The 22,367-nt window shown below is 35.4% G+C and overlaps 3 protein-coding genes and 1 long non-coding RNA gene across 8 annotated transcripts; 2 read left to right on the forward strand and 2 right to left on the reverse strand.

The window, feature by feature from the left end:
* Window positions 1–955: 955 nt before the first annotated feature.
* On the forward strand, window positions 956–4,644 carry LOC109165817 (transcription factor TCP24). Of its 2 annotated transcripts, none has more exons than XM_019314760.1 (2): window positions 956–2,395; window positions 4,426–4,644. In XM_019314760.1, the coding sequence occupies exon 1, from the start codon at window positions 1,214–1,216 to the stop codon at window positions 2,345–2,347; it is 1,134 nt and encodes a 377-aa protein (XP_019170305.1). In that variant the 5' UTR covers window positions 956–1,213; the 3' UTR covers window positions 2,348–2,395; window positions 4,426–4,644. The 2 variants fall into 2 exon arrangements, with proteins under 2 accessions (XP_019170305.1, XP_019170304.1); XM_019314759.1 differs by having other exon boundaries at window positions 957–2,395; window positions 4,416–4,644.
* A 2,053-nt stretch (window positions 4,645–6,697) lies between these two features.
* Window positions 6,698–8,570, forward strand: LOC109165577 (uncharacterized hydrolase YugF). Of its 3 annotated transcripts, none has more exons than XM_019314411.1 (2): window positions 6,698–6,839; window positions 7,215–8,570. In XM_019314411.1, the coding sequence occupies exon 2, from the start codon at window positions 7,258–7,260 to the stop codon at window positions 8,407–8,409; it is 1,152 nt and encodes a 383-aa protein (XP_019169956.1). In that variant the 5' UTR covers window positions 6,698–6,839; window positions 7,215–7,257; the 3' UTR covers window positions 8,410–8,570. The 3 variants fall into 3 exon arrangements, with proteins under 3 accessions (XP_019169956.1, XP_019169954.1, XP_019169955.1); XM_019314409.1 differs by having other exon boundaries at window positions 7,234–8,570; XM_019314410.1 differs by having other exon boundaries at window positions 7,242–8,570.
* Window positions 8,571–10,418: 1,848 nt separating this feature from the next.
* Window positions 10,419–21,994, reverse strand: LOC109165579. The gene is made up of 3 exons (XR_002051564.1): window positions 21,982–21,994; window positions 21,641–21,646; window positions 10,419–10,624 (listed from the first exon to the last, which is right to left on the reverse strand). It is a non-coding gene; the product is annotated as an uncharacterized LOC109165579 (long non-coding RNA).
* LOC109165575 (F-box protein At4g18380-like) lies at window positions 10,453–13,181 on the reverse strand. Of its 2 annotated transcripts, none has more exons than XM_019314408.1 (2): window positions 11,722–13,181; window positions 10,453–10,839 (listed from the first exon to the last, which is right to left on the reverse strand). In XM_019314408.1, the coding sequence occupies exon 1, from the start codon at window positions 12,926–12,928 to the stop codon at window positions 11,762–11,764; it is 1,167 nt and encodes a 388-aa protein (XP_019169953.1). In that variant the 5' UTR covers window positions 12,929–13,181; the 3' UTR covers window positions 10,453–10,839; window positions 11,722–11,761. The 2 variants fall into 2 exon arrangements, with proteins under 2 accessions (XP_019169953.1, XP_019169952.1); XM_019314407.1 differs by having other exon boundaries at window positions 10,453–10,843; window positions 11,722–13,174.
* Window positions 21,995–22,367: the final 373 nt, after the last annotated feature.

The raw sequence follows: 22,367 nt of genomic DNA on the forward strand, positions 1-22,367 counted from the left end.
GAACCCTAATGACTTATAATGGTAGGTTATTTACCGATTTTTTGACTTCATTATCTCAATATAACATGTTAAAGGGTGTAATTATACTTTTTAAAAGTTTAAGAGACTAATTAACTTTTCATATAAAGCTTATGTGTTTATTTGATATTTAATATCAACCAAATTAGTCAAGCTATTACTTTAATAACCACAAGGTTACAAGTTTTATTTTCGTTATGAACAACCTAAGTTATGAGCAGCCTTACTGCTTTATCCCATGCATATCCTCGCCATTCAATCTCGATTTGAGTCAGCCAACTATCGACAATAGATTTACCTCGTTAAATAGTGATTACAAGTTTTCCTTGTCACTTAATATTGATTTGAGATTGTGAATCAATCAACTATTAATAACCTATAGGCTAGGATGATATGATCGTTTACTAGTTACAATCATAATGCACGATTTATCCTGTCAAATTTCCTTCACCAATCAATATAGATTTGAACTGATGAATCGATCAATTATGTCAACCTAGACTTCAAATTTACTTCTTTGTAAATAATGTGAGATTGTGACCTATAAGCTTACCCCTGCACACTTTCAAATAATATCCACCATACAAACAAGAAAAAGGGTTTGATCGCTAGGTAATCTAGGTCTGTCAATATAATTATATTATTTATATACGCATATATGATTTTTTTGTTAACTTTTACTCCGCATTTGTTAATTGTGTGAAGCTGAGGTTTTTTACCATCAGGTTATGGTTTTGACTGAGAGAAGGGTTCTGAGAAAAATGACAGCCTTTCTTGCTTTTTACCTCTCTTATTTTCTGACATCTCAACCGGCCATGAAGGTGATGTATCATATCAATTTTGCAAGAAAGTAAAAAATCGATTTTTTAAAGTATCTGTACGTATGTATATGTATATAGGGATATATGTTACTCTCTATGCGTGTGTATATATATATATATATATACTGTAAAAGCTAAGATAGTGTGTAATCATCATCAATGCAAATGTCACTGAAACCCCACCATCTATAGTGACTCAGTGAGTCCTTCAACCCTCAGTTCTTTTGCCTATTCTCTCAGTCGTAACCCTAATTTCAATTCTGAATCTGCAAAGAAAGAAAGCTGCGAACTTTATTGTTTCTGAGCGAGTGAAGAAGCCCAATTGGGTGGTGGGGAAGAAAGAGGGGTGTGTTTGAGAGAGGTATGAAAGTGGCATGGAGGTTGAAAACCCAAGAATCGGAAATGGGGGAGAAGAAGATGGGGAGATCAAGAGGAGTAATGGCGGCGGCGGCGGCGGGGGGCTTGGGCGGCTCTGTGGGTGGCCGTCGTCGCGGATTGTTCGGGTTTCTCGAGCTTCGGGGGGGAAAGACAGGCACAGTAAGGTGTGGACTTCCAAGGGGTTGAGGGACCGCCGCGTGCGCCTCTCCGTCAACACGGCGGTGCAGTTCTACGATTTGCAGGACCGGCTCGGGTACGACCAGCCCAGCAAGGCGGTGGAGTGGCTGTTGAAGGCGGCGGCGCCGTTCATCGAGGAGCTTCCTTCTTTAAAGGCCTTGTTCCCCGATACCGATACGCTTCAGCTTAGCGACGAGAGAAAGCTTAACGGCGGCGGAGTAGAGGCGGCGCCGCCGCCGCAGCAGCATAGTAGCCCGTCGGACACCAGCAAAGGCTCGGCGCCGTCGGCTGGGCTCTCGCTTTCCCGGTCCGAGTCGCGAATCCTGGCTCGAGAACGCGCTCGCGGGCGAGCCGCCGAGAAGGAGAAGGGCAAAGACGATATTGCCCCCGCCGGCGCGAACCTTATTTCCCAAAACTCAAGCTTCACGGAGCTGTTAACTAACGGCAAAGACGAATCAAATTTCTTCTCCCTTGATTACGTCACCACCGGAGGATTAGCAACCGCCCAACCGTCCTCCCCGGATTTTCCGCCCCAAGTTCATCTCGGAAACCCTCTACATCTCCCTCCTCCTCCTCCGCCGCCGGTGTTCACTATTCCCGGCGACCACCACCCGGAGCTGCAGAATTTCTCCTTCGTCACCGACCACCGCCACCACCACCACGGCAATCACAACGAATACAATCTAAACTTCAGCATTTCGTCTCCTTCGTCTCATTCGGGCCTTGCTGCTTTTAGGGGGACCCTTCAGTCCAATTCTCCTTCCTCGCCTTCTCTCTTGCCTCACCTACAGAGGTTTCCGGCGGCCGTAGACTTAACGCCGGCAAGTTTCTTCACCGCCGCTGCACCCACTGCCCCAGTCGACAACCACCACCACTTCCTCGGATTCGACGCCCGTTTGCAGCTCTTCTATGGCGACCACCACGCAGATCATAACGGCAAAGGAAAAACCTGAGCTCATAAAAGCTCCGCAGATCTCCTCTCTACCTCATCTTCAAACAAGGTAAAATCTTCAATCTCTTTCTCTTCATTCATGCATTCTTCAACCTTCTTAAGTGTTAAGAGTCTATATAATACCGGTTAGACTAGTTAATTGATTGGATTCAGTTATAACCTAGTTGAGTGACATTGGCCGAATCTTAGATTATAACATTAATGTTGTCAAGAAAAGCTTTAACATTCATACAACCTTACTTACTAACTTGCAACTAAACTATGATTTAGTCCAGATTTAGGATAGTGTTGGGCAATGTGAAGGCATGAACATCAATGGAAGTGTCTTTAATTTATTGGTTATACAAAAAGCAAGACCATTTGGCTGTCTATTTTATTACTAAAATCTGGTAGTACTAAAATGTTGGCTTTATGGATACCTGGGAAAGGTGGTGGGTAAGCTGTATGTCTGTCCTTTTGCTTATTTTCTTGTTTGGTTCCCTTCTTCCTAGCATGTGTGTGGGCTTGCCAGGTATTGGTTTCTGGATCAAATCTGTTTTTAGTTTTTACCAATGGTGAAACAGTGGGGGGAGTTGTTAGGTAATCTCAGAGCCTTTCTTGATCCCAATTCTTTTGTCTCCTTGGCTAATACCCATAGAAAATGTCAGCCATTGTAAGCAACTAACATCTGACACTTTTACTATGATTTGGGAATGAGCAATATTCTTAAGTACGGAGAGAGGCAATTAGGCTTAAAAAGCAGTATTAATTTCTAGTTAGTTCCAGAGATTACCTGCTTTTGTACCTGGAGATTGACGAATTGAATTTATGCAGACTAAACTGTGATTGGTGGTACATGTTTGGTAGATAGGGCTATAGAGTATGGTTTCATATTTTATTCATACTTCTTGAGGTTTGGTAGATTATCAACTTCATTTGCTTCCAAATTTAGGATAAACTATGGTACGTGAACTTCCTAGTACCATATATTAGAATAGAAAATTAATGCATGAAAGCATAGGTTGTTGATTAAAATATGATATGAACTTGTAAGTACTAAAGTACTTCTCTTGTGAATCTTCTTGCTAAAATGGCTGATTCGATAATCTAATATTTATGTTTTTCATACATGATTAAACTTGTAGCGTTATGTTCTTTAGGCCTTCTCTTTCAGTTTTAGATTAGATTAGAGATCGAATTTCTAAATCACAAGATATGTGCATGGAGAATGTGATGAGCACTATCAAGGATTCAATCCAGGACCACTAAACTAAGAAAATTGATTCTTTTCTTGAAAAAATCTATACTTTTCTCTATCAAGAATATAAAGTAGGAAATGAATGCCACGAAGCACATCATTGAGATACCGAATTCTTCTTGAACCATTAGTTCAAGAATTTGAAGTATCATGATACGCTAAGTGATACGATTATGATTGCTGCTTCACCGGCGCCCACCCCACCCAATGCCCGGTTTAGTTTTTGTCCAGATACCAGGTTTCCATGAGGGGAAAATATAGAGGACCTTTGTCAAATAGTGTATAAAAATTCTAGATAGATTGAGAAGTTCACACACTTCATACACTAAAACCTAAGAACCACTTTTGTCCCTCTTGTACTGCCAAATTTGCTATAGTTCCTGCACTTTACCTCACTGTTCATAGTAGATTTGTATGGTTTTTAGATGCATTTACATTCTGTGTGCGGATACTTTATCTGAATCTCTGAATTGTTAATTTAAGGTAGTTGCTCTTGGATAGCCACTTATGTCTGAAGCTGCTATTGAAGAAGGCTCGTTTTAAGTCGTTAGGCTAGTTTTCTAAGAATGAACCTACATTAGTGATGAAGTTTTTTGCATACGGAAAGGGCTATAACGGAATCATGAAAACCTAATCCTCATGATGAACCGTAGTTAGCTACCTCTTTATGGCTGCAATGTGATGATCTGTCTCAACAAAAAGTTTAAACTATTACCGAGACTGCACGTTTATATTTTATACTCCGAGTATATTATATATTTATATGCTGAACATATGTAGTTTACGAGTGGAGGTGTATGTGTATTCACAACGTTCTTCACGTTCCATGCAGGTGATTGAAGGTGAATGAATGTACTCAAAAGTCTCAAGTGAAGCAAGCTTCCCTGCCTGCAACTTCTTATTATGCTTCTAAAATCATTATTATGATTTCTGGATTTGTTCATTTCAAGCAATTCAGTTCGCATTCATGTATTCATGCCTGTCAAGTTGTGTTGTATTTTCTTGATATGAAATAATGTGTTTTTGCTTCAAATTATATATTTTTTTTCTTCCCCTTTTAATCCCCACATTCATTCTGCTAATCTGCACCTGCATGTGTACACATTGTTAAAGGCAATCCCTTTAATTTGTGAACTAGTGGACCAATCGAAACTAATACCACATTTACTTGTCGGATAATTTTTTTAAATATTAAATTGGAGAAAAATTTAAGAACATGTATATGTTTTTTTTTTTTTTTTTGAGTGTGACGAGAAATTCGTAGTTATTATTTGAATGTGTGTTAAGTTAATATTGTCTTGCGGAGTTGTGGTCTTAGTAGGTAAATGATTACAATGATGTAAATCATTTTAAATTGTTCATTATTGATCGGTTCAAATTAAAAAAGAAGGATTACAAAGAGGTAAATCAATTTAAATTGTTCATTGTTGATTGACTTAAACTAAAGATGTCAAGTTAATAATAGTATCAGTTTGATTAGGGTTAAGTTAATAATATTATCAATTTGATTAGGGTTGTCTTAATATGTGTACTTAGGCTCTGTTTGGCAACGCTAAGCTAGGAGCTTATAGCTTATTTTAAGCTACTAATAAGCTATAAGCTCTGTTTGGTAATGTTCCCAAAACAAGCTCCTAGCTTAAAATAAGAGCTTATTTTGGAACGCTACTTTAGGTAGCGTTTCAAAATAAGCTCCTAGCTTCCTAACTTTTTTTCCATCTTTACCCTTATTATTTTAAAGTAATGACATGTTTTAACCTTATGAATTAAAACCCTTTCTCTTCCCCTATCCTAACTTTCACGTCAATCCCTTCCTTAGTCTTGTTTCCTGCTAAACAATTATGTTGAAACTTTAGCTTATTATTATTATTATTATTATTATTATTATTATTATTATTATTATTATTGTTGTTGTTGTTGTTGTTGTTGTTGTTGTTGCTGTTGTTGTTGTTGTTGTTGTTGTTGTTATTATTATTATTATTATTATTATTATTATTATTATTATTATTATTATTATTATTAATGTTATTTTAAAATTAGCAATATGGCTTCAATCTCAAATTGAACAAGAGCCGTCAACGAAAATTTAAGTCACACCTCTAATATCTCAAATTCAAAGTAGTAATACCTCCATCAAAGAAAATTTAAGTCACACCTCTATGGAGATGAAGGAGATTCGCAACAATATTGCTACTTCATTATGGGATGCTAGATCATGATCATGCTAATAGTTTTATTTTAAAAAGTGTTTACTTTTTTTGGAAGACGAAATGTTAAATTTTAATATGTAAACAAATTAATTTAAATTTTATAAAGATGTCCTTTTTAGTCTTTTTACATTTATCAGTTTATCAAAAAGCTAATTTTACCAAACACTTTCAATCATAACAGCTAGCTTAACAGCTCTTGAATTTTCAGCTCCGAGCTTATAGCTTTTCAACTTTCAGTTCCTTTTCAGCTATCAGCTCCTAGCTTATAGCTTTTCAGCTAGGTTTGCCAAACAGAGCCTTAATGTGAAATATGACATATGTTTAGAGTTAAACAAGGAAATTTGTAATTTTTGGTTCAAACTTATCCTTGATTGCCTCAGTTATTTGGGTGACTATTTTTAACCACTAAGTTATGTGTAAAGCGGTTAAAAATGACACTTAATCTAATGATAAATTCCACTAAATTCTTGAGCATAATTTAAGGGTTAAAAATAACTACGCTGGGATTGCAATTTGTCTCTTCCTCATGGGGAAAATTTTCGAAAAATAGGGATGGAGATATCCGTCCTACTCCATCCCTGAATAATTATTATAATTAAAAAAAAATTAATAAATAAATAAATACATATATACATACATATATATATATATATATATATATATATATATATATATATTATTTTTTAAAAATTAATGCTTTAATTTTTAAAATTAAAAATTAACTAATTTAAAATTTTGACTAAGAATTGACCGGGAACGAAAATTCAGGAACAGAGATAGAGACTATTTTTAATTTCCCGTCGAAAATGGGGACGGGGTCAGGGTTTCGGGCCAGTTGCCTTTGCATATAATTTATTAAAGATTAGTATCTACCATAGGTATAATTTGTAATTTTTCCACTACGAAACTCTATGCACCTCACAATTTATGAAGGCAAACACTGACTGACTTCATCAAGAACCACACACGCTTTGATGGTGTTTGGTTTCACAGCAAATAGTTTCTTATCATCATCATCTTCATCTCCTCAGTGAATCTTCTCTTCTCAGGTTGCTTCTCCTTTCATTTACTGTGTTTATGCAGCTTTGGTTTCTGCTTACTATCTCCTAAACTTTCATTTGCAGCAATATTGTAAAGATTGAAACTTTTATCCATTCTTAGTCTTTCTTGAAATTCATTCCTTCTCCTTCTTCTTCTTTCTCACATCCATTATGTGTTTCCACGAAGTTTTTGTTTCCTGGTTTAGTTCAAACGGAAAACCTGCACATTTATCTTTATTTTGATAAATATAAGGTTGTTTTTAAATGCGGGAATAATTCTCTCTAAAATGTTGGATTTGGGATAAAGTGGCATTTGCTATACTGTTTTTGACTACTTTATCATGTTGGTATTTCCCTGTCTAAATTTATTCTTCATCTGATAAGTTCATCACTTTGGATTAAGAGCTGCAGAATTCAAGGGGAAAATATGGTTGTTGTTGCAGTAAATGCTGGTCCTTTTAACTGCATGCCCTCATTATCACCTGCTTCTTCACTGCAATTTCAATTTCAGTGCAATGGAGCCTTTGGTTTGAGCAATTGTCTTCAAATTTGTGGAAGCAAACCGAAGGGTTCGGGCATAGCCGTTAGTAATGTGAACTGCACTGCCTCATCTGCTGCCCCAGCCATTGTTGCAAATGAGGAGGAGGAGCTACTCCCATTAGAGTTAGCAGAAGTTAAGGAATTGTGCAGAAACTGGGTATGGAGTGGTCACAATGTAAATTACTTGGTCTGCCAAGCGCGAAATGGCAGCCCTTCTCGCCCTGCCATAGTTCTAGTCCATGGCTTTGGTGCTTCTGTTGCCCATTGGCGAAGGAACATTGCTGTCTTGGCGAAGGATTATACAGTTTACGCGATTGATCTTCTTGGTTTTGGCGAATCAGACAAGCCAACGGGGTATGCATATTCCATGGAGAATTGGGCTCGGTTGATTCTGGATTTCTTGAGTGAAGTGGTCCAAATGCCAAGTGTGCTAGTGGGGAATTCTGTTGGGAGTCTCGCCTGTGTGATTGCTGCTGCAGATTCCCAGAACTTGTTGATTCGAGGGCTCGTTCTGTTAAACTGTGCAGGAGGGATGAACAACAAGGCCATAGTTGATGATTGGAGGATCAAACTCCTCCTGCCTTTGCTATGGTTGATTGACTTCTTACTCCAACAAAAGGCGATAGCTTCAGCTCTCTTTGATCGCGTGAGACAGAGCGAAAATATCAAGAACGTCTTGATGTCAGTGTATGGGAATAAAGAATCTGTCGATGAAGAACTGGTGGAGATCATCAGGGGACCAGCCAACGACGAGGGAGCACTTGAGGCTTTCGTTTCCATTGTCACGGGTCCTCCCGGGCCAAACCCTGTGACACTGGTGCCACAAATCATGTTGCCTGTCCTGGTCCTTTGGGGTGACCGGGATCCTTTTACCCCTATCGATGGACCTGTTGGCAAGTACTTCTCGTCCTTGCCTTCTCAGTTGCCAAACGTGAAGCTCTTTCTTTTGGAAGGCGTCGGGCATTGCCCTCACGATGATAGGCCCGATCTTGTCCATGACAAGCTTCTTCCATGGCTGGCTAGTCTTCCACCTTTGTAAGCTCGATCTCATACCAACTATATAGTGAATTTTACTAGTTTTGTAAATAACTTGGAAACTAAAATGTTAGTGGTGTCAATTCTTCGGTCTAGAATGTATATTCTTGATATCTTTCATAACCAGACTTTATGAGGTTTGGTGATAAGGTTGTGTTCTTGTGATATGGATGCCCCCACTCCCTTGATAAAGTTTTGTATTCACATGAAATGTGAGTGAGTCCAATAATGGAGGATGATATAATAATGCATTTCCATGTGTACAAGATTTTATGTGACTGATATGGTGGAGAGATAGAACTGGAAAAGTGGAAACAGCTATATCATGACCATATTATAGTCTTTAATGGAGGCAAAGAAGGTGTTATCTTGTTTGTGTGAGTAATAAGCTTATGACCTATAGGTTAGAAGTTGGTTCTCTTTAAGTAGGTATGTTTCGAGGTTGAATTTTGTGAATGAAGTAATCGGTACAGATAAAAACTTTCACCGAATAAAATACGACAATAGATTGACTTTGAAATAAAAGCTTCACAAGCCAAAACTCCATTTTTTTTAGTACTATTGATTCTGTTACAATGCAGTATCGGTTCATAATTACTTACCTACTGAAGCACAAAGAGTCAATATCGCCTCCACTAAGCTCAAACTCACAACCTCCCGTATGAAAGAGCAATTTAGTGTGTCACTAGACCACAAGGTCCTCTGAAGCCAAAACACCAAAACCGCTACATCCTTAAAAGATGCTAAAAACCATTCAATAAGGACAGCAAAAAGAAACATGTTTTCTAGACATGTTAGTGACCCTTTTCCAACCTAAAAGTCACCTTCTAATATTTTAATGCAACTACTCAAAAACAAGTGCTCTTTTTACCATATTGTCACCAATAAGGCGGGACATTGACATGCGGTCTCAATCTAATCTGAAGATGCGTCTCAATAGTCTCTTTTTGATAGGAACCAAACTCTATTCTACCCGGAAATGCGTCTCAATAGTCTCTTATTGATAGGAACCAAACTCTATATCCAAGAATGCGTCTCAATAGTCTCTTCTTGGTAAGAACCAAAACCTTGTATCCAAGAATGCATGTCAACAATCTCCCTTTGATAAAAATCGAACTTATCCAACCCAAAGATGTGTCTCAATAGTCTCTTCTTGATAGGAACCAAACCCTATATCCAAGAATGCATCTCAATAATCTCTTCTTGTTAAAAACCAAACCCTATATCTAAGAATGCGTGTCAACAGTCTCCCTTTGATAAAAAAAAAAAAAAAAAAAAAAAAAAAAAAAAAAAGGGACTTTACACTTTGCGGCTACTAGTAAAGTAGCAATTGCCAATTGATATACCAATTTCAAGTGTTAGCCATAGTGGATCTGATCATCATCCAAAGGAATGGAGGCCACAACCCAAGAAGGAAGGCAGCATTATAGCCCAGTGGTCCCACAAGTACCAATATGGCAAGCAGTCAGCATCAGTGCAGATGTATATATGCATAGTAACTTAACTATCACAATTCTATCAAGCACCTTATGCTCAGATGGCACCTCTGTAGCTCCCCTTTGAAGGACAGGATCGAACACCAGTGGTAGGTATTGACTCTTTGGGCTACATAGGTTAGAGAAAGTATAGAACATATACTACCTTATAATAGAGAAAAACTATCACAATACTACAAGCTTGTTCACCATTAACATGCTATCACCATGTGAGGACCACAATGGTCAAAAACCTAAAATCACATCTCAAATAGAAATGAAGATTACAGTAGAGCGACACCCCTGCAAACTGAAAAGCCAGCTTATCAACTTAACTAGGGACCATTTGCTGCACATTCACAATATATCACACAACAAATAAACCAATAAGTGCAATAGAAGAGGCCTAAGTTTATCCAATCCCGCACAAGATTCATAATATTGGCATGGAATCGTGCCCCAAAAACCAAGACAGACCATAAGCACAAGTTGCAGCACAGTATGTTAAAGACACGAGGAGGTTGAAGAACCAGGCAAATTTGTTCAGAAAAGTAACACATTAATAATTCAGATACGAGCGAAATACACAATTCATTGCTCGATTAACCTTGAAAGTACATCACATAAGCATAGCATAACCTACAATATTCACAGAGGAAACTAAGTAGACCACGACGATGTCAAAGGCACAAAGCTCTTACAACATAAATCATTAAGCATTCTCAGCATCCATAAAGCATATGCCTGTTGTCCGTTTGTTTAAGTGCACAACAACACATTTACAGCTATTGATCAGTTGACAATTGGTATTTCATCTCCCGAAGCATGCATTGCTCCATTACGAATTTACGATTCATATGTAAAGAGGCTCAATTAACTCAATTGCGGCTCAAGACAAAATTGTACTGTTTCTCATCCTTCCATGACACGTGAATCCATCTTTCATCAAAAGCAGCAACCTTCCTTTAAAAAAAAAATGAAAATTTAGATCAACTGGACTATATAGCAAAGTAGCCGCATTCCTATTAATGGCTCCCTGACAATATACCAGAACAGAACGAAAAATCTGCTGACTGAAGACTCACATTATATTGCAACTTAGAGAAACCAAATAGCAGGTTGAAGATTAATGCAATAAAATATATTTGATCTTTCAACCACTCAATTACTTACAATACAATAATGATGGGATTATTAGTTAATGGATAAATTATCAACTATTTGAACAACTTTCTATAATTTCATACAAGTCCGTCGGTAAACTGCCAATGAATTCAGCAGCTTCTTGAAAACTAACAGAACTTTAAAGCATACATCAGAATTATTCAACGAAGGTAAAGAGAATATGTTTTCACACCCACACCTACCCCCGCAAACCATAACACAATGACAAAAAGTAAGAAAGAACGTGAAATTTCAGTACACAAGCATCTATAAGACTATGATCTTGTCTTATATGATTATAAAGACCACAATCTTATCTTATGAAAACAATAATCCACAACCTTTAATTTCTCTATCAGTAAGTATATAAAAAGCAATCTTAAAAATTAGAGCAAAAACACGTTGTAGATTTCATCGCAATTACTGCAAAGTGGTGGCATTGTGAAAGATAGTATCAACTATCAAACCCACACACCTCACAATCAAAGGCAAAAGCAGAAACTACATACACTGATTGATCTAGGAATTATTCATTGGTTCAGAGACTGAATTTCATAAATTCATGGATAATGTATGAATGAATACATCAAAAACACAAACATATTCATTACAATCCTTACACAGTAATGATCTCAATATAATTACAAGAGGTATTTACCAAATCAAAACAGCCATACCTCAGCTTAGAGATCCATCTAACGAATTCTTGATTCGCTTTCAGAACGAGTTCATTTCAAGACAGTAGGTTCTCCTCTTCACCAGCATCCTTGCAGCTGCCCCATAGGGTTCATCGAAAGCCGAAGCTACCCAATTCCCATCTGACCCAACCACATCTTTCTTGTGCTGCTCGCTGGGCCTAATAGCCACCAAGGTCGCACCTTTAAGCACTGTTCCATCTGGTAACTCCAAATGTGGAGCGTACCAGAGGCGCATATTCAGAGCCGGCACCAAAGTTCGCTTGGAGGCCGAGGATGCGGAGAGTGGCTTCACTCTCAGCTCCTCAAGCTGCTCCCTGTTCATACACAGAACTCCCTGCCCATCCGTGTCGGTCAAAACCAAACTATCCAGAGTTTTATGCTCTGCAATTATGGGTTGAAGTAAATAATGTCTAGCAGAAGCGGCGATTAGGGAGCTTATTGTCCACACTACGCGTAATTTTAAGCCGCCGCTAGTGTAAAAGGATTCGGGTATGCTCCCATTATCGTTCTCGGCGGCATTTGCCTCATTGTTAGTAGTTTGATCGTCGGGGAGTGGGGTATTGTTGTTATTATTATTACCGGTGGTTGAGGGGTGAGTCACCGACGAGGCGCCGAGGATGACGCAATTGTCCAGCGTGGACCCGAAATCGGCCCTCCATTTCAGCAAAACGCCGTCGTCGATTCCGAGCTCGCCGCTCGGCAGCTCGATGCGGAGGAGCTTGATTTCGTTAAAATTCTTCAAGACCTGAGTGGGGGAGTGGTGGGTCACGGAGCTCTGGTCAAACTCGCCGTCTTCGAGCGCCGACGACGCGGCGACGCGCCTCGGGGAGGCGGAGATGAATTGGGAGAGAGACTGGAAAGGCTTGAGCAGGCCCGTGAACACGAGGCGGAGGATGGAGGAGATGGGGTGCCGAGACTTGTCAGACGCGGCCGCCGCCGCCGCGGCCGACGACGACGGTGAAGAACCGTCTTCGTCGGAGATAACGCAGTCAACCCGAACGACGACGTTGTCAACCTGGGGCACGAGCGAATGGAAACGCTTGGAAACGACGCAGCATCGGCCGAGAGCTTTGACATCGCCGATCATATTGAAGACGAGCAGGATGAGAGAATCCGGCAGCCGGTCGAAGTGGTCCACCGGCTCCGGGTACACTCTGCAACTCAGATCTGGCCTTACAGAACCCATATCCCAACAATTTCAAGCTATATATGTATGTATCTCCACAAAGACACCCAGAAAACGATATATAACTATGAATAAACGCAAGAACGGAGAATTGAGAGAATCCGGTAGGATTGGGATTTGAAGAAATGGGCTTTATGGATCTAATAGAGAAGAAATAGACATGGCAGGGGCAGATTTTAGAGAGAGAGAGGTGTGAAGTCTGGAGATGAAAACACAGTTCTTGCAGTGATAAAGTATGCGTGTTTGCGAGGTTCGGAAGGGAATTGAAGGGTGCGTTTGGTATATTTTCATTTTCTGAGGTATCCATTTTCTTCAATAAAATACTTTAATTTTTCATCTTTTTTTAGCAAAAAATATTGAAAGAAAAAGACACATTACTTTACCCTTATCATTAAAAAAAAAAAAAAAAAAAAAAAAAAAAAAAAAAAAACTCTGTATAATTATGAATTATTATATCCGGAAAAATTATCTCATTTAGGTTCTATTTAGAAAAACAATGAATTTGGTGACTGCTTGACCATGCTAATTGAATTCTTATCTCTTTAGTTAAAAATTATTATCCATCACTTTAATCACAATTCATCAAAATGATTTTTCAGAGAAAGCGATTGAAGCGTTAAACTGCCCCAATCATTATAATTAATCTATCGAATATATTATTAAAGGGAACAAAATTGTTCATAAATATTTTTGGTTACTCAATGATTTCACTTTTAATCTTTTTAATTTGATAATAATCTCATATTATTAGAAGGAACAGTGTCTTATCAGTCACGTGTATCGAAATTTCTGACCACCTATTGAGAAATGCGGTCGGGTTAAAGTTAGGAGCCTAGGTCCAAATTCTCAAATAACCTTGCTTGGGATAACTGTCCCGACCTAAACAGGTTGGGATTGGTCACAAGACAACTAAGTACTACTATGACCGTGATTTTAGCTCAGTCATAGCATTTAGTAATGGTCGGTTAAGGTCGATAATGATTCCTCTCAGTGACCTGACCGGATATCGAGCAAGTACATGGTACGTAGAGAGAGGTATACTCAAAGAATATTCCCTATCAGATATTGTACAAAATGTCAACATCCAAGTAGCGTATTGTTCGGATAGTATCTTGGACTTGTTTCTTAACTTACAGGAAAATTTATAATTGTTATCTAAATGTGCACTCTAAGTAAAATTTGTCTAGATTATTCATAGCTGACTGACTCAACATAAGAAAACATTATGGTTACAAAGTTAATTGTCTGATCAACTTAGTTAAGGTTATCACATCACACCTTAGACATCTTATAATTATTATAAAATAATATATTTTTATAATTAATGTAATATGCGTATAATTATTAATCGCATTATCTTATTCCAACCGATTGCCAACTGCCAATATGTCCAACATTCTCTCGGTTAAGTAGTTCGCATAGATTTTTTTAGTGCGATTTACGAATTACTCCGTATTATACAAGACCAGAGTTTACCCACACATTATCATATATAATTACAAACTTCTCTCGTCATCTAAAATAAATAAATAAATAAAAATAGGGGAATTGAGGGAAAAAAAATATATAAGTGGCGTGAATTATTGTTAGGGAAGTTGGAGTTACAAGTTTGGAACTTTAACGTTTGGTGACGTATATGGTGTAATTTTGGTGGTATTATTATATTACCGCAATATGTTATGTTAGTTGCAACTTGCAAAGTGGTTCAGTTGGGATGTCGGCCGGCCAACTTCACCCCCTCTAACTTTTAACCTAACTAAAAACATTTCAAAACCTAATCTTGTGTTGCCATGCCACGAGAATAACCTTTTAACAATACACTATATATTTTCTCAAAAAAAACAAAAAAAACAATACATTATATATTTGCTGGAAAGTAAAATATATATATATATATATATATATTTCATCGATTATTTTTTATCTGTCATATTTATTATTCATTAATCAAATCATTTTTATTTGTTTATTTTGTACTACCACAAATTCTAAATATAAATTTTATATATTAATACAAAACTTAATGTAACGAAAAATTAAATTATAAATAATTTCAATCAATTTTTGTTAACATTACTAGATATATAAAATGAATTCACTTTAACTGAATTCAAGTAATTAATAGATTCCTGTTTAAAAAATGACCACATAACGCAAATGATAAATTATATTGTAATGTAGATCACTGATAAATATTTATTTTTAATGTATTTAATATTTTAAATATATTGCCTAAAAATGAACATTTGATACGTTAAAAATGAATTTTTAAAATATTAAAAATGAATATTTATGTTAATGGTTTGTTTTATAATGTGGATCATGACCTACGGTATAGTAATTGGAGCTGAAATGCCTGTTTTCAACCCAACCTACTATAAATGACTTTAGACTTTAGAACATAAATAATGTTGACTTGAATTCTAAAAATGTTTTGAAGATCAGAGATGAATACATGACAGTAAGCACACATGCACCTACTCACCCGCACAACTGGATCTTGCAATATCAATTCATAATTTATTATTTTTATTGGATGGGTGGCAATAGAACTATAGCTGGATGTGTAGACATTTCAATAATTATCTGCATTATTATTATTATTATTATTATTATTATTATTATTATTGTATTATTATTATTATTATTGAAATGAAAGAGTTGAACCCATAAAAATCAAACGACGGTCTAACAAGCATTTGAGGTTCTGTGAGCTGTTATTGTACTTATAATGTTTTTAATTAAAAATTGATACGTGAAGCTCCTCACGAATATGCTCAACCACTCGGTGTCCCTGATTTTATGTAAGGGACTTCTCAACTAGAAGATCAGCTATTCAGCTGCACGATTTTGTTCCCTAGGCATGGTACGTAAATTCTGATTGTCTAGTCTTGTGCGCAATAAGCCGCTTATAAGCCTCCACTCTGCATATTTTTGTTTTGATATAAATGAAATGAAGTTTAGACAAGAGGAAGTTTTTCAATTTAATGTTTTAAAGCTCAATTGAATATGTATAAACGTTGATTTTGGCCGGAACTTATAAATTAAATCACCGATTAAAGTAGATGGTAAGTAATGAGAATTGAATTTAAATTATTCTAAATGAAGTAAAATTAAAGTTATTATTAACTCAAGTGTATAAAATTTTACTATTTTGAATAAAGTTTTACAATTAAAGACAAATAATGCATCAAATCAAATTATGATAAAATAATGAATATCACATCCAAATAATTGCTCCCTATAGAGGTTATAGAAAAATTCTTTAACAACTTGGAACTTCAGTGCTAACAACTGAATTGTCATGTCTAGAATTACTCAATATATAGATCAGCTTAATTCCCTAACTTAGTATAAGAAAATTGCATCTTATTTTTAGTGTGGTTTATCTCTTTTGTGTAGTTGTGAATTATTATATATGAATGAAATTTATCTTATGCACACTTTCGAATAACGACTATAAATTTTCCTTATCATCTAAGTGTCTAACAGCATTCGATCGACTCTCTTTGATGATATAGTTAGTGTGATTCTTTTAGATTATATACATATAAGTTACCTATATATATTTGTTTTATATAATTTTTTTTTTCTAGCTTGTATAAAAAAGTATAGTTGATTGAATGCTTAGAAAAGGGTGCAAATTAAAACAATGGCAATGAATGATAGTGTACGGGTTGTAGGTATCAAAATGCATGTGCAATTGAGCATAGGATAGATCTAAGGGACATTGCAGCAAAGAAAATGGCACACACACGTTATGGACTGCATGTGTGATGCCTTTAATTAATTAATTAATTAATTTGCTATCTTTATTACTTATTAGTTTCCAAATATTTTGCAGTTTTCAAAGCATTCCACATCTTGCCGTGCATTTCCGTACTCACATATACAATCAACCTTGCATGCAAATTACCGCTGCACCATTCGATATATATAAGAGAGTGTTAACTTAGGTCAATAATTCAGTAGGTATTATTTAAAAAAAGAGACTAAAGTTTGAATGTGGATGGTGACAGTGTGAGAATTATGGGGGCATTTGGTCATGTCTGCTTGCTGATTCATTGAGTCATTGTAATTTACATGTTTCTAAATACTCTGTCGGACTGGAGTTGAGAATTTAACCTTTTAAGAAAAGAAGAGAGTGTTTAGGTAAATTTGGAGACCAAGTTGATGAGCTTGGAGATTTACTTTATAATGTAAAAATTAAATACTTAAACCTATACCGTCACAACTAAAAGACTAAAAATGTCAAATCTCTATTAGAATTATTACAAAATCATATCAAGATAAGTTTCATAAAATTTAAATTCAAAATTGTTAATTTATCACCTAGTTATAAATTATTTAAACACAAAACTCTTTTCATTATTTATTTATTTATTTATTTTGGTTGCAATTGATGATGGGATTATTTTCAAAAAAAATAAAATAAAATAAAATCTTGAAAGAGACATGATATATTTATAGTGGAAAGGGAGTGGCGGATACAGTGGAGGATACGCCCACAACGCCATAACCCATTATTACACCTTCAACGATGAAAACAATTTGTCCCTTTCAAACCCCCACCACCGCTTGCACGGTGGCCGGTGGGGCTCCGCCGTAAGCGCGTCGTCGCCTCTCCTTGGCTCTCTGCACACCATTTATAGCATTCCCATCCCAACATAATTGTATGATTGGAGGACACACAAATAATGTTTTGCTAGAGGGAATGAATCATCAACACAAACTCATTATATTTCTGACATATATAAATAACATTCAGCTATGGGCAATCCATGTCCTTGTCAACTCTTGCGCGTGTAGCATTCGATATTTTTACTGTTGTAAGATTACTGGTCGTAAAGACTTAACTTCGATCATCGCTTTTAATATGACTCACATAGTCACATATACAAATAAATCATTCGATTTTTACTATTGCATTAGTAACCATCCACGTACAGAGTGTTTGATTGTGCTTCAAGATTTGATTGAAAAAATATGCACTTATAGCTCAGTTGCTTTTTAGGTGGAAAATTGCAGATAATGACACATTATCAAGACTAGACAGCTGCAATGTTGGAGCTGACGTTCACCATACCCAATGCGGTGTGCTCCATGTGGGCACCACTGCACCAGCCACACCGTAATTTACCCATCTACTATTATGACAGACCGGAGTATAATGCAATGGGGGAAGAAAATTTTGCATCTTATGAGTAAGAAAAAATCAAATCAAATACCATACATATGTATAGTATGTATATGTGTGTGTGTATTTATTACACATTATTTTTTCATTCTCCATGTGTTATCACCAGCCCACCATGGTCTTAATTGGGAATGGTCCCCAAACATTTTTGCAATTGATGATGGGAACCAATTATGTGCTCACAAAAGAATTGACTTGTTATAGCTAGTTGATGGACAATAGGAATGTGTTTTGTTCTCTTTGATGATATATTACTAACCTATCATTTATATTAAGAAATGTCAAATTCGATATGATACACTTATTAAGTTTAACGAGATTATTATTGCGCACGATTTTAACTAGTTTAACTCAACATAAAGTGATAACAATTGCAGGGGTGTTGGTAGAAAGTGAATCCATTAATATTTGGCCAATTTATTTGACTTCAATGATTTGATCAAGTTAGTGTGTTTTTTTTTTTTTTTTTTTTTATCAAGTTAGTGTTTGGTAAACAACAAATTACATTAATATATTTGAGGTAAAAATATAAAATGCTAAAATTAGTGACACTTTAAGTTAGTAAATTGCATTTATTAAGTTTTTAAAAATCATTTTGTTCATTAATTTATATGAAAATTCTAAGATGTTGATCGGTACCAATGCCTTTTATTTGTACTCGATCGAGAGAGTGTTGACAAGAATCGAAAAGCGCTCGACCATGGAGGTATTGACAATAGTCAAACGTACTCATGATCTCCTAGATATGAAAATCATGTTTTATCCATTCGATTGCCTATTTTGAAGCTACTTTTAACACTTTTTTTACTCGCTTATTTGATGATGATCAAAATAATGTCATTTAAAATCAATAATCTATTCTTTGAATGTAACATGCCACCACCCCCACCCCCACACAAATTAATATACATGTATAGATACTCTATACAAAGCATGCCATTCACCCAATGTGCCAAAACTCATAAAGTAGAGAAGAATTAAAGTGCATATGCCTTTTCAACATGTAACGTCTAATCTTCTAAATTAGCATTGCAACGTCATGGAATCGTGGTCTTTAAAAAAAGTTAATACTTTATTGTAACGAAATATTCTTTATGCCATTTTTTTTTTTTTTTTAGTTTTCTTTTCTTCTTACTACACCATACATTACAATATTTTTTTCTTACAAAATTCTCAATTTAATAAGTAAATCAATATATATTGCATGCTCGACGAGACTCAAATTTCTAATCTGAAATCTTTTGATTTATGGAAACGTCTTCCTTCACTATCTGAAGGTGCACTTTGAGTAAAACTCGCTCGTAGATTGACTTTAATTGACAAATGATTACAATTAAGTAAATCAATCTAGGTAATAAGCCATTTGAAGTTAAACTTAAAACATTATGATATATATTATCAAATTTGTCGATTAGGAACGATGAAACTAGGGTGTAATTCTTAAATTTTAATAATGATTAATAAGTGAAGAAATTATTAGAAGGATATTTATGATGTCGTGAAGAGGACAAAAAGAACCTAATGCCACATTGCTTTAAGGTATTCTAAAGGCTAAAAGAGGGATGGAGAAAGAAAAGATATATGATGGGGTTGAGTCATTCAAACCTATGCAATTTGCACTAGCCTAGCAACTTGCTTTTGTGCTACGCTATGATCAATAATAAATAGTTAAAAGGAAAACAATAAAAAAGAAAAGATGTACAAAATGAGAAATTGAGACCAATACAATTCAACGATTGTTAAATTAAAATATCGAATTTAAACTTTATGAATATAAAAATTCTCCCGTAATGAAGGTTTCAATAGTTGCTCAAAACTAAAGTTAGAAAGACATCATCATTGGCATACACTAGATATATATATATAATATGAAACTTGTACTTAAAAATATTGAATTTGACTATTTTTAATACTTCTTAATCTAGTCCGTCGCACATGATATTCTTAATGCAGTTTACCTATTTTGTGTGGTTGTACACCTTTGAATAGTATTGTGAGTTTTCCTTATCGATCATCTAAAAGAAAGAAAGAAAACTTGTTATTTAGCGGGACTTAATGCATTTAAGAAAAAATAGTGTTTTCATAGTCAAATATATACGAAATAATAATTTCAATCTTTTAATTATTAATATGAAGGTTATTATTATTATTTTTTTTAATGTGGTGGCGATTTTTATTGTTTTGATTTTTTTGGCCGGTTTATAGATACTTTTATAATTTAGAACGACAAATTACAATTTTATCCCAATATTAACTAATAAATTTCAATAGATTTTAACGATTTTTATTAGTAGGGACAAATTAAAAAAATTGTGTGGTATGTGAGTTATTACACATAAGCATGATTTCTGTGAACACTTTTAAATAGTGTTTGTGAATTTCCCTTATTATCCAAAAAAACAAATTGCCATATATTTAGGAAAAATAGTGTTTTTATAGTTGAATTTATACAAAATAACAATTTTAATCTTTTAATTATTAACCCCCCCTTTTTTTTAGTATGATGAGAGTTTTCATGTTTTTTATTTTTTGACCAGTTAACCGACTTTAATGATTTAGAACATCAAATTACAATTTTGTCCCTATATTTAACTACCAGACTTTGATGAATTTTTAACAATTGCCTCGGGACAAATTAGAGGACCAATAATACTCATGTCAACAATTGAGAGACTAAAATCAATATATATTTCCTATAAAATATGAGCAAAAAATGCTATTTTTCGCTGTATTTTTGGAGTAATATAATGATATTGACATGATAATTCAGGAACTTGAATCCAAATAGCAGGTGACATGGATTCAAATCAAACAAATAACCTGAGAATGAATCTGCAGTGAGAACTGAGAGTTGTGTATCCACACAATATATATTTCAACTTGAACTGATAACTTAAATGACAGCCCAGAAACAGAAAGAATTGAGAAAGAAGAACAAAGGAGAATAAAGAATTGCAGGTCAAGACTTTAGAAGATATATATATATATATATATATATTATAATCATCATCTTCAACAGCTAAGCTAAGCTTTAACATATATAAGTTGGTTTTGTGACACTACAATAATGAAAATCCAGCTCAGGGGCCTCAGATAATGCAGAGATGAGATAGAGAGGTCCCAGTTCTTATTTTATACCAAGATTTGTAGTGTAGAGCTATAAAGGGTTAACATGATCCATCTTTCTGATAATGTTTATAAAATAAAGATGCTGTTTTTAGCCACATAATTAGTGCCCACCACAAGTTTTAGCCATTATTCTGTCTCCACTTTGTCTCTCCCTTGTATGCACAACTCCACACACAACATCAATCATTAATGTCAAAAATATTCTGGAAATCCTAAGTTCATATGCTTCTTCCCTTTAAATAATATAAGAATAAGATGAATGAGAAACAGCATTCTTGAATTAAATGCTTTCCTTGTATCCCAGATCCAGCCCTGACACTCAAGTGTGTTATTTTGGGTGAAGAAGAAAGTAATCTCGTAACCACTACCTGAGTGTAATAGTTGACAAAGAACTAGGTAAATCAACCTAGGTTACGTTGTCATAGTTGACTGGCTCCAGCTCAGACCAAGAAAATAAATAGATTGCTCTCACTAGGATTTTACCAAACCAACAGTCTGACTAACTTGACTAGGGTTGCCCCGAAAAAGTGTGTTATTACAAATCCCACTAGGAGCTATAAGGCAGCATTGTAAAGTAGTGTAACAACAGAGTAAAGTAAGGAAAAGAGCATTATTATAGCTTTAATATGTTATACAATTTAAATTTTCCTTGAGAATTAAGTAGAAAGATGAAGGGATGACATCCAGACAGAATTTCCTTATGGAATGATGGGTCTTTTGGATGAACTAAAAGGAAAGCATAATGATGCTGGGAATCATTATTCTTCAGATAAGTTCACCTAAAAATGATTTGGAGGTTAAGCCACCCATTCCTTCATTCTGCACTTTTCCTAAATTTCAGTTGACACTATCCCCTCATAATTCACTTGCAAGCTCAGCAAATCATTCTGGGATCGATATACGCAAAGTGGAACATGACAACCAACTAAACAACAACAAATGATTAAAACAAAAAAACCACATAAGACTCCCTTGGGAAATTTATTTTAATTTGCAGCATATATGACCAGAAATCTTCTTCATTGAGAACCAGATTAGATAAAAGCTACAGTACTAAGCAATCCACTAAACCTACTGAAAGGCTTAATTGTTACTTTTCACAATGCAAATGTA

This window comes from Ipomoea nil, unplaced genomic scaffold, assembly GCF_001879475.1.
Source record: "Ipomoea nil cultivar Tokyo-kokei standard unplaced genomic scaffold, Asagao_1.1 scaffold3069, whole genome shotgun sequence".
Taxonomy (NCBI): Eukaryota; Viridiplantae; Streptophyta; class Magnoliopsida; order Solanales; family Convolvulaceae; genus Ipomoea; species Ipomoea nil.

What these genes read in the sequence shown, in the direction of transcription:
- LOC109165817 (XM_019314760.1), top strand. Translation starts at nt 1,214, where the DNA reads ATGGAGGTTGAAAACCCAAGAATCGGAAATGGGGGAGAAGAAGATGGG.
- LOC109165577 (XM_019314411.1), top strand. Translation starts at nt 7,258, where the DNA reads ATGGTTGTTGTTGCAGTAAATGCTGGTCCTTTTAACTGCATGCCCTCA.
- LOC109165575 (XM_019314408.1), bottom strand. Translation starts at nt 12,928, where the DNA reads ATGGGTTCTGTAAGGCCAGATCTGAGTTGCAGAGTGTACCCGGAGCCG.